The 13,683-nt window shown below is 36.2% G+C and overlaps 1 protein-coding gene across 6 annotated transcripts; it reads left to right on the top strand.

Annotated features, from left to right (window-relative positions):
* Positions 1-1,344: 1,344 nt before the first annotated feature.
* LOC119997455 (dynamin-related protein 3B-like) lies at positions 1,345-13,196 on the top strand. 6 transcript variants are annotated; one of them, XM_038844493.1, is made up of 26 exons: positions 1,346-1,930; positions 2,497-2,779; positions 2,915-2,943; positions 3,059-3,160; positions 3,584-3,652; positions 3,751-3,810; positions 4,477-4,590; positions 5,197-5,245; positions 5,466-5,575; positions 5,968-6,060; positions 6,167-6,259; positions 6,360-6,497; positions 7,046-7,132; positions 7,842-7,940; positions 8,099-8,141; positions 8,816-8,919; positions 9,180-9,278; positions 9,435-9,477; positions 10,162-10,310; positions 10,573-10,671; positions 10,845-10,887; positions 11,591-11,721; positions 11,846-11,989; positions 12,079-12,131; positions 12,534-12,633; positions 12,736-13,196. In XM_038844493.1, the coding sequence occupies exons 1-26, from the start codon at positions 1,577-1,579 to the stop codon at positions 12,841-12,843; spliced, it is 2,796 nt and encodes a 931-aa protein (XP_038700421.1). In that variant the 5' UTR covers positions 1,346-1,576; the 3' UTR covers positions 12,844-13,196. The 6 variants fall into 6 exon arrangements, with proteins under 6 accessions (XP_038700423.1, XP_038700424.1, XP_038700425.1 ...); XM_038844495.1 differs by lacking the exons at positions 9,180-9,278; positions 9,435-9,477; positions 10,162-10,310 and having other exon boundaries at positions 1,345-1,930; XM_038844496.1 differs by lacking the exons at positions 9,435-9,477; positions 10,162-10,310; positions 10,573-10,671 and having other exon boundaries at positions 1,345-1,930.
* The last annotated feature ends 487 nt before the right edge of the window (positions 13,197-13,683 follow it).

The raw sequence follows: 13,683 nt of genomic DNA, 5'->3' as shown, positions 1-13,683 counted from the left end.
CCAGTCTCTCTCTGAAATGGCGAATTGCATAAGTTGCAATAAGCCTGCGATGTCGGCAAAATCGATGGACGATGTGGGCTTCATGTCCATTGATGAGGATTCGAGGAGTTGTAACTTGTAAGTCATGGTACAACATGTACATATACGAGTCCCATGAGCCGGAGAAGCTCCCGGGTCTTTGGTGTGAGAGCTTCGATGGTGGATTCGTTCGAGAGCTCGTCTAATTTCGTTAAGCGCATGGAACAGGCATGGGAAATGTATAAATACTCAAGTGTACTCATGCGTTTGGATTTGGTTCTCTTAGTTTGTATCGCAGGGACTCATGATTTCTAGGATTGTTCCTGAGAGAGATGATTTTTGGTTATTTATTAGGATTTTTTTTGTTTTACTGGAAATGGAATCAGGTTGTTAACAACAAACGTCTGCGTGAGTTTGGGCTTGTGTTAGTTTTTGTTTGATTAAGGGAGTAAAGAAAATATGAATTCTTGGAGTTTTTCTGATTGCACGCAAAAAAAAATTGGATTAAACTTTAGGAATACTGTTGCATTTGGCTGCTTAGAAATGGAATTAGGTCCTCCCCTAGATCTATATGCAATAGAATTCGAACAAATTGTTGTTGCGGGTGATGATGGTGGTTCAATTCAATTGAATTGATAAACCAAGTGGATGTTTCTTCTGTTACGGGTTTCTTACAACTTCCCATATTGTTATATAGACAATGTTAGAGACCTCCAAAAATCCGTTAAATCTATGTGACATTAAAATAACCGTTGATTAAAAACACATTTATAATGTCCACTTCACATGCAACACTTTACATTAAATGAGGATCTCTTGGAGGTTACTTTTTGGGATCTAAAACATTATCCTTGTTATAGTTACAACTTATTCATGAAAATATCAGTTGAGTCTAGAAAACAGCAAAAGTTGTATCACGGTAATTGATTTTTATTATTTAGAACTTTCAATTCAATTTTATTTATTGATGTTTTCGATTTTTATGGTTTATTTTTTTATTTGATTTAAGAAATTAAAAATTGAATGCATATATTTATGCAACATATTTGATTTAACATCTTTTTTTTTAAAGTGAAATAATAAAGATATTTCATTTATTTATTTTGCAGAAATACAAAAAAAATTATCTGCTGATTATTTGATCTATAATTATATTATTTAGAAAACCGATTTAAATGGGCCGCTGCCAGCTCGCGGGCTGGCACGATTCCATTCTGTATATAGCCATTGTTTTGGGCTGGGCCCGTTCTTTTCATTTAAAAACAATTCCAACCGAAAAAAATAATATAACTAATAATTTAAGCCGACCGACAATGGCAAAAATCATTTAGCGCTTTCTCCGACAAATATTCGGAAAGCAGTATTCGTTTCCCTCTCAAAGCAACTTAGTACGCAAGCTACTACTGTCACTGTCCCTCACATATTTTGCTCACCAAGAATGTTGCCCGTCACTTTAGGGTTTATCTATTCCTAATTTTATCATCTACTGAAACATCGCCACCTCTTCTGTTTCTTTTCTTTTTTAATTCTTGAAAATTTTCTCAAATTTTGATTAAAGATGAGTCAAGGAGCAAATTCGGAAGCAAGCATGACGATCGGTTCGTCTGTGATTCCGATCCTCAATAAACTGCACGACATAGTTGCGCCCGTCGGGGCCGAGTTGGCGAAGATATCACTACCGCACGTGGCGGTTGTGGGGAGCCAGAGCAGCGGGAAGTCGAGCGTTCTGGAGGCGTTGGTTGGCCGTGACTTTCTCCCCCGTGGCTGCGACATATGCACTCGCAGGCCGCTCTCCTTGATGCTTGAGCAGCGATCGGTGGCACCTGGCGATGATCACAGGGAGTGGGGCGAGTTCCGCCACTTGCCAGGCAAGCGGTTCTACGATTTCTTGAAGATTCGGCAGGAGATTCAGGTTACGTAAATGGAAAATTCAATTAAATACGCGTTCTTTGTTGTAATTGGCTAATTGTGGTACTTTCTTAGTCGGAAATTATGAAGTAACGTACGTATTGTTTTATTTAAATTTACTTGTGCTGTTGCAAAAATTTCTCTACGAGGTTAATATCTTTTTTCGGGGGTAAAATTCTGAAGTTAACATTATGATTTAAATAGTTGTTTGTGAGGGATGTGGTGGTTCAGGAATTTTTTGAAGGGTACCTACTGGTGTTGTTGCTCTACTAGAAAAATGTACGTTTTAGGAAAAATGGATGGACGGTTAGAGTAGTTTTGTTGTGTTGTGAGTTTTGAAACTCTTTGTTCCTTTTTCGGGTATACTGATTGAGAACCATATTTCTAATTATTATTGAGATTTTAAATAATACCCTATTACCACCCCGAAACATTTATATATCACATGCCTTTTGTAAAGTTTGATGATACATGCCTTTAAATGACCAAACAATTTATTTCTAGTATGGTTCCTGTAAAGATTATTTAGAAAGTCCTCTCTGCATGCCTCTTTTCCGTGGGTTATCACAGGCTGAAACTGAGAGAGAAGTAGGATTTAACAAAGGGGTCTCAGATAAGCAAATTCGGTTGAAGATTTATTCTCCAAATGTGCTTAATATGACACTTATTGATTTACCGGGCATTACCAAGGTTCCTGTGGGAGATCAACCCAGTGATATAGAAGCAAGAATCAGAAAAATGATAATGGAACATATCATCCAAAAGAACTGCATCATATTGGCAGTTACTCCTGCCAATTCTGATTTGGCTACTTCTGATGCACTTCAGATTGCCAGAGAGGCTGATCCAACTGGTAAGTACAGCAGTTTGAGTTTGGCATTTTCTCAATGTTTCTCAAAATCTTATGCTAGTTATATTAAGCCACTTTCTTTGTTAGTTATTCAATTTTGTACCTTCAGTGTCAGTGTGCTGACATAGACATTTGCAGGTTCTCGAACGATTGGTGTGATAACCAAGGTTTGCATTTTTCTCTGTGAGCATAAGAAGTTTATTTTACCTTATCTTTGATTGCAATACTGATATACCTTCAAGTAACAATTTTAGTCATGTTGTTTTCTGTCTCTCTGTGTAGCTTGATATAATGGACCGAGGCACCAACGCCTGTAACTTTCTGCTCGGAAGGGTCATTCCACTTCGCCTTGGTTACGTTGGTGTCGTGAATCGTAGTCAGGAGGTATATATTAAAAACTATCATTTGCTGGTTTCTGTTGTTGAATTTAACAATCACCATTCAGTTGCTATCTATACAGCTGCAATTGTGCTGAAAAATGTGTCACATTTAACTTTTTGATGCTGATTCATTCCTCTGTATTCCACATAGATTACAAAACTTTTATTTTAAATACCTTTTTTTTTGGACTTTTTTTTCTTATTGTTTCACAGGTATTGCTGTGAAACTGATCCAATTTACAATTTGGAATTGTTCTGTGTTGTTAAGGTCAAATTATGATGTTAATATTTTGGTTTGCCATCTGGGAAACCATCAATCACACTCAGCCTATATAGTTCACATTTGATGATGTGTGCGTTCATGTGTGTACTGTTGGACTGAGAATACTGAGTTTATATCTTACATCTGTACATTCAACTGATGCAGGATATCAATGAAAACCGGAGCATTAAAGAAGCACTAGCCCATGAGGAACGCTTTTTCTGTGATCATCATGTAGTTTTTCACTTTCTCAAGTGATGATTTTGAGCTAACAGTGATACACTTTTTGCTTGATCCTGAATGCTTTGCATGTATTTAATGCCGAAATGCAGGTTTATAACGGTCTCAGAGATTGTTGTGGCATTCCACAGTTAGCAAAGAAACTGAACCAGGTTTTTTGTTCCCCTTCTTTTGGTGTCAATGTCAGCACTCACTTTTTGTTCCCGTTTTTCAAAAAATAAACATTTCTTACTGCAAAGTTGGAACATGGGAAGTCACTCTTCCGAGTTGTATGGCCAGATTATCCATCCTTAAGATTGTTATATCAGATAAAGATTAATAACCAACCGTCTTTATTTGCATGATGATGAACTATGTACTTTTGTCTTGTGGTCATGGAATTGCCAAACAAGAGCTAATACTCCTGAGGCAAAAGGCCTCCGAAATATACTTGTCATCCTTCACATTCTTATTAATGTTGGATGTTGCTACTAGTATCTTTAAACCTAATATAAATTTTTTCAGTTCGCAGCTTAGAAATCTGTAGGTGCATCTTAGAAACTTAAATAGCATTTTTGTATACATGGGGCATTGAAAACTTGTGTACGACTTTCTTTTGGCGTCCATAATTTTCCTTTTATTCATTATGCTTCACTAAGTGAGAGCGAAGAAAGTTGTTTTTGATGGCTATTAGGATTTGCAGTATTTGTTATGTCATTTAGCTTATTAAGATTGAAGCAAGTATTGTTGTTACTGCATACAAATAAAAAATAGTCTGCTTCTGTTTTTTTTTTCTTTTCTTTCCCTCCTCACTTGTGTGTGTTGCTATTCTGCTTCAGATCCTGGAGCAGCATATTCAAAGAGAACTTCCAAGTTTGAGAGCTGAATTAAATTCTCGTAAGATTATTGTTGCAGAAGAGCTGCAGATATATGGAGAGGTTGTTGAATCAAAAGTGAGTTAGACAAGACAACAGTGACATTCTGAAAACCATCTTCATATCATTCTGCTATACATGGTGTACTGGCAGTATGTTTCTGGAATGAGATTATTGGAAGCAGGCATAGCCTGCTTCAAAATTATACTAACTGGTTGTATCGACCATTGCATCCTCGTATAGTTATTCTGTCATGTGCGTTTTGAGTTTTAATCCTTTTTGTGAGTGCAAATTGGATTGACTGTTACATGTAAAACACAAATTTTGTTAGCTGATATGGACCTATTTCCAGTCTCTGTACCGGAAAGTGTTGACCAGTGCTTATGATGGATCATTATTAGAAGTATTGGATGATCATCGATGCATTTCCATCCATTAATTATTGGCCTGTCTGCTTACTTTTGTGACAAGCTTCTGACTAGTTGAATCTGATGCCCTAAACAGAATTGCTCGCTTAAGTTGCTTTGTAAACAGTTGCTGCCTGCTTTGAGTATATAAAGCAGTACAGTACATGGATGTAGATATACATTTTTAAATTATTACATATGCCTTGTGGCTAGCCATCTAAGAGATTGTAATTTTCTTTGATTATAACTTTTGTTGCTGATAATTATGTCTATCTAGGCAGAACAAGGAGCAATTCTGTTGAGCATTCTGACACAGTACTGTGCAGGTGAGACCTCACTCTACAATATACTTTATTACCCTGTATGCTCTTTAACTTTTGAATTATATGTGTGGTGTGTATTATAATACTCTTCGAAAAAATCAACTTTTTTCTCCTATCTGCAAAAAATTGTGTCACATTCAAAGTCGAACATTTTGGTTTTCACGAGCTGTTGGTTTTGTTTCTTTTTTTTCCCCTCCAGGGTGATATTTACAGTGTTTTACAGATTTTATTGCCATTTTGGATGGAAAAAATGAGATGATGTCGTCGAAAGAGTTGTTTGGGGGAGCTAGGATCCTCTACATTTTTCAGACAGTTTTTGTAAGGAGCTTGGAGGTATGAAGTTGACTGTCAGTCTGTCACAAACACCCTTTTTTTTTAAAACAAAAATTCTGAACATAAACCTTTGCTTGACTTGTTTTGATTTTTATGTTGTAGCCCAGAACAGAAAATAACTGTCAGTCTGCATTCATATTATTAAGAGAGAACATACAAAAGCTTTTGCCTTTTTTAGCATAAATTTTAAGATCTACAGTAAGTTAAAACCTGAAGCATTCACAAGGGAATTCTTAAAGCTTAGAGACATTTTGTGTAATTACTCTTTTCAGTGATTGACAATTTGACATTACACAGTTATGCATTTAGGCTATGATTACTGGAAATCTTGATATTTTAATTAAAAAGACAACTGTTGTCCAAGCAAACACTAAGGGTTCCATCGTATGCAGGAAGTGGATCCCTGCGCAGATATATCTGATGAGGATATTCAAACGGCCATTAGAAATGCCAGTGGCCTGAGAGGTGCTTTATTTGTGCCAGAGGTAAGTAGCATCATAACTACATCTTGAATCTCTTTGCTTTGACCCATTTGTTGAGAATATGATTTTGTACGAATTCTTGGTTAAAATTGGTTTTGTGATTTTTCAGGTGCCATTTGAAGTTCTCGTTAGAAGACAAATTGCTCGGTTATTAGATCCCAGTCTTCAGTGTCTACGATTTGTCTATGATGAAATGTTAAAGGTGGTAATACTGCCTTTATTTTCGATGGTGCTTGTGACTTTCCATATTTTTTAAAGAACTTGAACAGCATGTGGCTGGAGTAAGATATTTTCCCTTGCAGATAGCTCGTGCTTGCAGAGTTACTGAACTGCATAGGTTTCCACTGTTAAGACGGTGTTTGGATGAAGTCGCGGGAAAGTTTCTGCGAGATGGTGTAATACCTGCTGAGAGAATGATTGGAAATCTTATTGAGATGGAGGTCATTTGATCCCCTCCCTCTCTTTCTTCTGAAAATAATCTTAGGTCGATTCACATTTATGCTATGTTAAATTTACTCCCAACTTTTAGTGGCTCCAAAAAATGACCTTTAATAGTAAAAAAAAAAAATTGCTTTATTTGAAACTCTAGGTATTGAGGTTCAAACTATGTAAACAACCTCTCCAAAATTATGGAGGGAAGGGTGTTAACATTCGTGCTCCTCAAACCTAATGTGGCGGGGGACTTGTGCCTTAGTTTTGACTTTCTAGCTCTCCGCATGGTGGTGAAATGTGAAACTGATTGATTCTTTAGTTTGTGGCCATCATTAGAAGCTATTATATCTCAGTTAGGCTAGAAAATCTTAGTAGTCTGGCAAGTATAATCTTATCTACTTTAAAAACATAAGGTAACCTTTCTTGCACCGCTGCCTTTTTTTATTTGACCCTTCTATTGAATAAATATGTCATTATCACTTATGTGATTCTCTGTGCCTTGAATTTGTAATTTTTTGACTGCATTCCTAGTCAAGAAGTTGTTTTCTTGATTTAGATGGACTATATAAACTCTTCACATCCAAATTTTCTTGGTGGAAAGAAAGCAGTTGATCTTGCCCATCAGATGATGAGGTCAATACAGGTATTCACCACCACTTTAGTAGAACCAATTTAATTATTTCTCTCCTCTTTTTTTTCTGATAAGTTGTGGTATTATTTTTTAAATTGTTCATCTTCTAAGTGAATAAATCATGTTCTTTTTACCAAACAGGTTATTGTTAGACACAATTGAACGAGTAAAAAGTGAAATTTAGATCCAACCAAACGTATTGATATTCAAATTGCAATATCAAATTCGACGATCCTTAATAGTAATTTTCAACATAAAATTCATTTTAAATCCGCTGATGGATCTTCAGCTAGTTTTGTCATTTTAAAATTGCATTGGATAATGTTTATCAGAAACTACCTATTAAAGAATAAGTATGGAGGCAAGCCGATGATTTATTTGAATTTTTCTTGCTGATTTTATTTACAATTTTGCACACAAATTTGATTTAAACGTGATAAATTCATAGGTTGGATTAAATTCATATCTGGGCTCTGAATTTATTGTCTAATTAGTTCTCTGATTGTCATCTTTGTTTTGTAATCTGATCTATCAGCAGCAATTTTCATGATTCTATGGCTTAAAGTTATGAGATTTAGCCGCTGTGCTATATCTTGTACGTTACCTGTGTTATAGGGTGGCGCCATCGTCTTGCCATTTTCTCCTTTGAATTATTATTACAAGGATTTTTTTGGGTTGCTGGTTAGTAATTGGTTATGCTTTTACACCATATTTTACTCAGGATGGAGTGGATGTTGAAAGGTTAACCACAGCTGAAAAGGGCCAGAAATCGCAACTTCTTCTTCCTAAGTCTGTTGCTACTGGTGCCTCAACAAACCAGGTAATGCAAAATTTTCAATAGAAAAATCTTACTGTAGTAAAGAGTTCTTACCAAAGGAAATGGAGTCTTTTTAGAGGGAACAGGGATCAACTCCAGATAAGATCCATTTGTGAAATCATTAGGCCAATGTCACTTTCCTTGTGCTTTGGTATTGGCAGGGAAATTGCAACCAATCAAGTAATGAGAGGTCCTCGGCAACCGGTAAAGTTTTCTATTCATGATTTATAGGTTAATTTATTACTCTATTTTTATGCCATGTATCGCATTAATTGTACTTTCCAGAAAAAAATATAGTATTTGTCATTATATGTGATGAGAGGAAATTGTCTCATTCCTTCTTCAATTTGGGAAAGGGTGAGGCTGGAAAGCTGTAGGTGTGGATCTCTGGATCATGGTTGATCTTACTATGGTTTTTTTCCCCCATCTCGAACTGGCCTACATAGTTAAAATCAAGAACAAAATCTCAAGGTTGTAAATCACAAACATCGAGCAGTAGCTTTGCTCATTGAGATGTCAATGAACTTCAGTAATATACATTTCCTGTATTAGCGATATCACTCTAAAGCAATCACAGCTCGAGAATTAAGTAAACAAGAGGTGAAAACAATGTTGAGAAGGATTGTGTAATTTGAAATTTTGCTATTTTATTGTCCCTTGCCAGTAGTTCATATTGATTGTAATTAGAAAGCTCCCAATTTGTTAGATAAAACTGTGTTGCGGAAACTTTTTTTATAATTGAAAGTTCAGAAAAGACACTGAAGTCTTAAACTTTAGGCAATGCACAAGTATGGTACGGCTGCTGCCATAACATGTTAGTTGTAAGTAGCTGCTGAAACTTTCCGATAAGCAGTAACCAAGTATTGGTGATAATGTAGGTGGTAATTTTTCCTCAAGGACTTGGGGATGCCCAATTAACAAACCCTCCAATGAAACATCTCATAACGTGGAGCAGATATCATCAACGATTCAATTGAGGGAGGTACTAATGTGCTTTGCATTTAACTGTATATCCGTTTCTAATATTAAAACAATTTATTGCACATCTGATCTATCAGCAGCCATTTTCATGATTCTATGGCTTAGTTATGAGATTTAGCTGCTGTGCTATATCTTGTACATTACCTGTGTTATAGGGTTGCGCCATCGTCTTGCCATTTTCTCCTTTGAATTATTATTACAAGGATTTTTTTGGGTTGCTGGTTAGTAATTGGTTATGCTTTTACACCATATTTTACTCAGGATGGAGTGGATGTTGAAAGGTTAACCACAGCTGAAAAGAGCCAGAAATCCCAACCTCTTCTTCCTGAGTCTGTTGCTACTGGTGCCTCAACAAACCAGGTAATGCAAAATTTTCAATAGAAAAATCTTACTGTAGTAAAGTTCTTACCAAAGGAAATGGAGTCTTTTTAGAGGGAATAGGGATCAACTCTAGATGAGATCCATTTTTGAAATCATTAGGCCAGTGTCACTTTCCTTGTGCTTTGATATTGGCAGGGAAATTGCAACCAATCAAGTAATGAGAGGTCTTCGGCAACCGGTAAAGTTTTCTATTCATGATTTATAGGTTAATTTATTACTCTATTTTTATGCCATGTATCGCGTTAATTGTACTTTCCAGAAAAAAATATAATATTTGTCATTATATGTGATGAGAGGAAATTGTCTCATTCCTTCTTCAATTTGGGAAAGGGTGAGGCTGGAAAGCTGAGGTAAGCTGTAGGTGTGGATCTCTGGATCATGGTTGATCTTACTATGGTTTTTTTTCCCCATCTCGAACTGGCCTACATAGTTAAAATCAAGAACAAAATCTCAAGGTTGTAAATCACAAACATCGAGCAGTAGCTTTGTTCATTGAGATGTCAATGAACTTCAGTAATATACATTTCCTGTATTAGCGATATCACTCTAAAGCAATCACAGCTCGAGAATTAAGTAAACAAGAGGTGAAAACAATGTTGAGAAGGATTGTGTAATTTGAAATTTTGCTATTTTATTGTCCCTTGCCAGTAGTTCATATTGATTGTAATTAGAAAGCTCCCAATTTGTTAGGTAAAACTGTGTTGCGGAAACTTTTTTTATAATTGAAAGTTCAGAAAAGACACTGAAGTCTTAAACTTTAGGCAAGGCACAAGTATGGTACAGCTGCTGCCATAACATGTTAGTTGTAAGTAGCTGCTGAAACTTTCCCATAAGCAGTAACCAAGTATTGGTGATGATGTAGGTGGTAATTTTTCCTCAAGGATTTGGGGTATCCCTTCAAAATTTTGGAACAGGGCATCATCTGGTCCAGGGGGATGCCCAATTAACAAACCCTCCAATGAAACATCTCATAACGTGGAGCAGATATCATCCACGATTCAATTGAGGGAGGTACTAATGTGCTTTGCATTTAACTGTATATCCGTTTCTAATATTAAAACAATTTATTGCACATCTGATCTATCAGCAGCCATTTTCATGATTCTATGGCTTAAAGTTATGAGATTTAGCCGCTGTGCTATATCTTGTACGTTACCTGTGTTATAGGGTTGCGCCATCGTCTTGCCATTTTCTCCTTTGAATTATTATCACAAGGATTTTTTTGGGTTGCTGGTTAGTAATTGGTTAGGCTTTTACACCATATTTTACTCAGGATGGAGTGGATGTTGAAAGGTTAACCACAGCTAAAAAGGGCCAGAAATCCCAACCTCTTCTTCCTAAGTCTGTTGCTACTGGTGACTCAACAAACCAGGTATTGCAAAATTTTCAATTGCAAAATTTTCAATTGAAAAATCTTACTGTAGTAAAGAGTTCTTACCAAAGGAAATGGAGTCTTTTTAGAGGGAATAGGGATCAACTCCAGATAAGATCCATTTTTGAAATCATTAGGCCAGTGTCACTTTCCTTGTGCTTTGGTATTGGCAGGGAAATTGCAACCAATCAAGTAATGAGAGGTCTTCGGCAACCGGTAAAGTTTTCTATTCATGATTTATAGGTTAATTTATTACTCTATTTTTATGCCATGTATCGCATTAATTGTACTTTCCAGGAAAAAAATATAATATTTGTCATTATATGTGATGAGAGGAAATTGTCTCATTCCTTCTTCAATTTGGGAAAGGGTGAGGCTGGAAAGCTGAGGTAAGCTGTAGGTGTGGATCTCTGGATCATGGTTGATCTTACTATGGTTTTTTTCCCCATCTCGAACTGGCCTACATAGTTAAAATCAAGAACAAAATCTCAAGGTTGTAAATCACAAACATCGAGCAGTAGCTTTGTTCATTGAGATGTCAATGAACTTCAGTAATATACATTTCCTGTATTAGCGATATCACTCTAAAGCAATCACAGCTCGAGAATTAAGTAAACAAGAGGTGAAAACAATGTTGAGAAGGATTGTGTAATTTGAAATTTTGCTATTTTATTGTCCCTTGCCAGTAGTTCATATTGATTGTAATTAGAAAGCTCCCAATTTGTTAGGTAAAACTGTGTTGTGGAAACTTTTTTTTATAATTGAAAGTTCAGAAAAGACAATGAAGTCTTAAACTTTAGGCAAGGCACAAGTATGGTACGGCTGCTGCCATAACATGTTAGTTGTAAGTAGCTGCTGAAACTTTCCCATAAGCAGTAGCCAAGTATTGGTGATGATGTAGGTGGTAATTTTTCCTCAGGGATTTGGGGTATCTCTTCAATATTTGGAAACAGGGCATCATCTGGTCCAGGGGGATGCCCAATTAACAAATCCTCCAATGAAACATCTCATAACGTGGAGCAGATATCATCCACGATTCAATTGAGGGAGGTACTAATGTGCTTTGCATTTAACTGTATATCTGTTTCTAATATTAAAACAATTTATTACACATCTTGTCTGAATAGTGAATTTTAAAACACTTTGCTCTTCTTATTGCTGTTGGTTAATACAGCCCCCATCAATCTTAAAGCCACTTGAAGGGACGGAGGAGGAAACTGTGGAAGTAATTGTAACAAAATTACTGTTGCAGTCTTACTATGATATTGTCCGGAAAAACATTCAAGACCTTGTTCCAAAAGCCATAATGCACTTTTTGGTATACTATTTTCTCGTCGTAGAATTTTAGATATTTGCTCGCTTTCTTCAAAGCGTTATCATTTAGGTGTTATATGAATGCTTGTACAGGTCAACTATACCAAAAAGGATCTTCATAACACCTGTATACAAAAACTCTACAGGTATCTCTTTCTTTGCTAATTATTTATTCTGCCAAAGTTTCTTACTCTCTGGTGCGCTCTGGGTAGTTTAGAAACTTCTTTGATTTATTGTGATGCAAACAGCCAGTAGAGGAAAACTTTATTGGTCCTGCCTGCCACCATTGGTGGGCGTACCTAAAGGATATTTGCAAAGTGCTTGAATAACGTAATATCTTAAATTTTCTATAAATGGATCATCGTGGCAAGAACACCCATCTCTTGGCTTTGGAGTTGGGCACTATGATAATTGGGCCTGTAAGACATGAATTATGTATGCCATTCCCTCTATTTTCTACACGAACACGGTTAGAACTATTTTTAGACGATTGAGCTATCGTTTGGACTTGCCGTACTTTTTAGCATTTGTAATTGTTAAATATGCAGAGAGAATCTTTTGGATGAGCTATTGCAGGAGCAGGAGGATGTTTTTGTAAAGAGAAAACATGCACGGGACATGTTCAATGTCCTGCAGCAAGCTGTCCAGGTTGGTTAAGTGTCCCAGATGCTGGACTGTAAACTTCGTTTAGATCACTTCAAATTGGCTCCCACATGTGAACTGTACCTGACTGTATACATTTTCCCGCAGACACTGGATGAGGTTGAATCTGAAATGCAATCCAAAAGCACAATTTCAAGCATGGGTGCTGAGACCACCACTGGATTACCAAAGGTTTCAGGCTTTTCTGGGCACTAGATGCGGGCCCACGCTACACGCGTTTTGTTTGAATACTGAATAATAAAATTTGATCATGGAACGATTTATTCCATTATAACCCCATTTGGTGTCTAGTGTGGGTTTTGTGCTGGAGAAAGATGGAAACACCCAATTGACCATAGATTACATATACAATTGATTGATCAAGTAAGCTTGAAAAGCTACTGAAATGAGCAAGGGCGTAAGAGGCAATTATTACACATAAAGACTGTAAGGTGGGTACTCATTGAAATGGCAAAATTAGAATCATCTTGGGAGTGAATGTATTCCATTCCTCGAGTACGGTTCAAAGTAATGGACATTAACTTCTCGAAGAGAATCAATTTTTGTGATAGCTTGTGTAGGTACGCTCTCAAAGAACCTTCTTGATAAGTATTTTTGTGCCTTTGTAGGGTCGCTGCTACAAACTGCATTACCAAATCAAATTAGATGAGAAATAATTCATTGCAGGGCAGCAACCCCAACAAATTTCTAAACAATAAACCTTATATATATATATATATATATATATATATATATATATTATGTGTATGCATATTTCCAATTTATTTCAAGGTGATTTGGTTCCTAATTAGAATAACAATCCATTCAAGCAAACAAAATACCGTTGGAATTGCCTTGACAAGCTCTGCATGTCTCAGCCCTTGAACAGTTGGAATAGTCAAGAATACTTATTTCATTGATCTTTTTATGTTATTCCATTGATTTTTTGATCGTCAATTTCAAGTGAGTGTGCTCTGAATGTTGAGGCCTTTTGTTCAAGTGGGTTATAATGAGATTATTGTTGAACTATTTTTATACAAAAGTTGTTGTAATTTT

Source organism: Tripterygium wilfordii, chromosome 4 (assembly GCF_013401445.1).
Source record: "Tripterygium wilfordii isolate XIE 37 chromosome 4, ASM1340144v1, whole genome shotgun sequence".
Lineage (NCBI taxonomy): Eukaryota > Viridiplantae > Streptophyta > Magnoliopsida > Celastrales > Celastraceae > Tripterygium > Tripterygium wilfordii.
Note: the sequence above shows the minus strand (reverse complement) of the source record. Positions and strands in the feature narration are given on the sequence as shown.

Excerpts from the sequence above, each read along its gene's own strand:
- LOC119997455 (XM_038844493.1), top strand. The coding sequence starts at position 1,577 with ATGAGTCAAGGAGCAAATTCGGAAGCAAGCATGACGATCGGTTCGTCT. Across the intron at positions 2,780-2,914 it reads CAGAGAGGCTGATCCAACTG|GTTCTCGAACGATTGGTGTG; the intron begins GTAAGTACAGCA and ends AGACATTTGCAG. Across the intron at positions 9,478-10,161 it reads TGAGAGGTCTTCGGCAACCG|GTGGTAATTTTTCCTCAAGG; the intron begins GTAAAGTTTTCT and ends GTGATGATGTAG.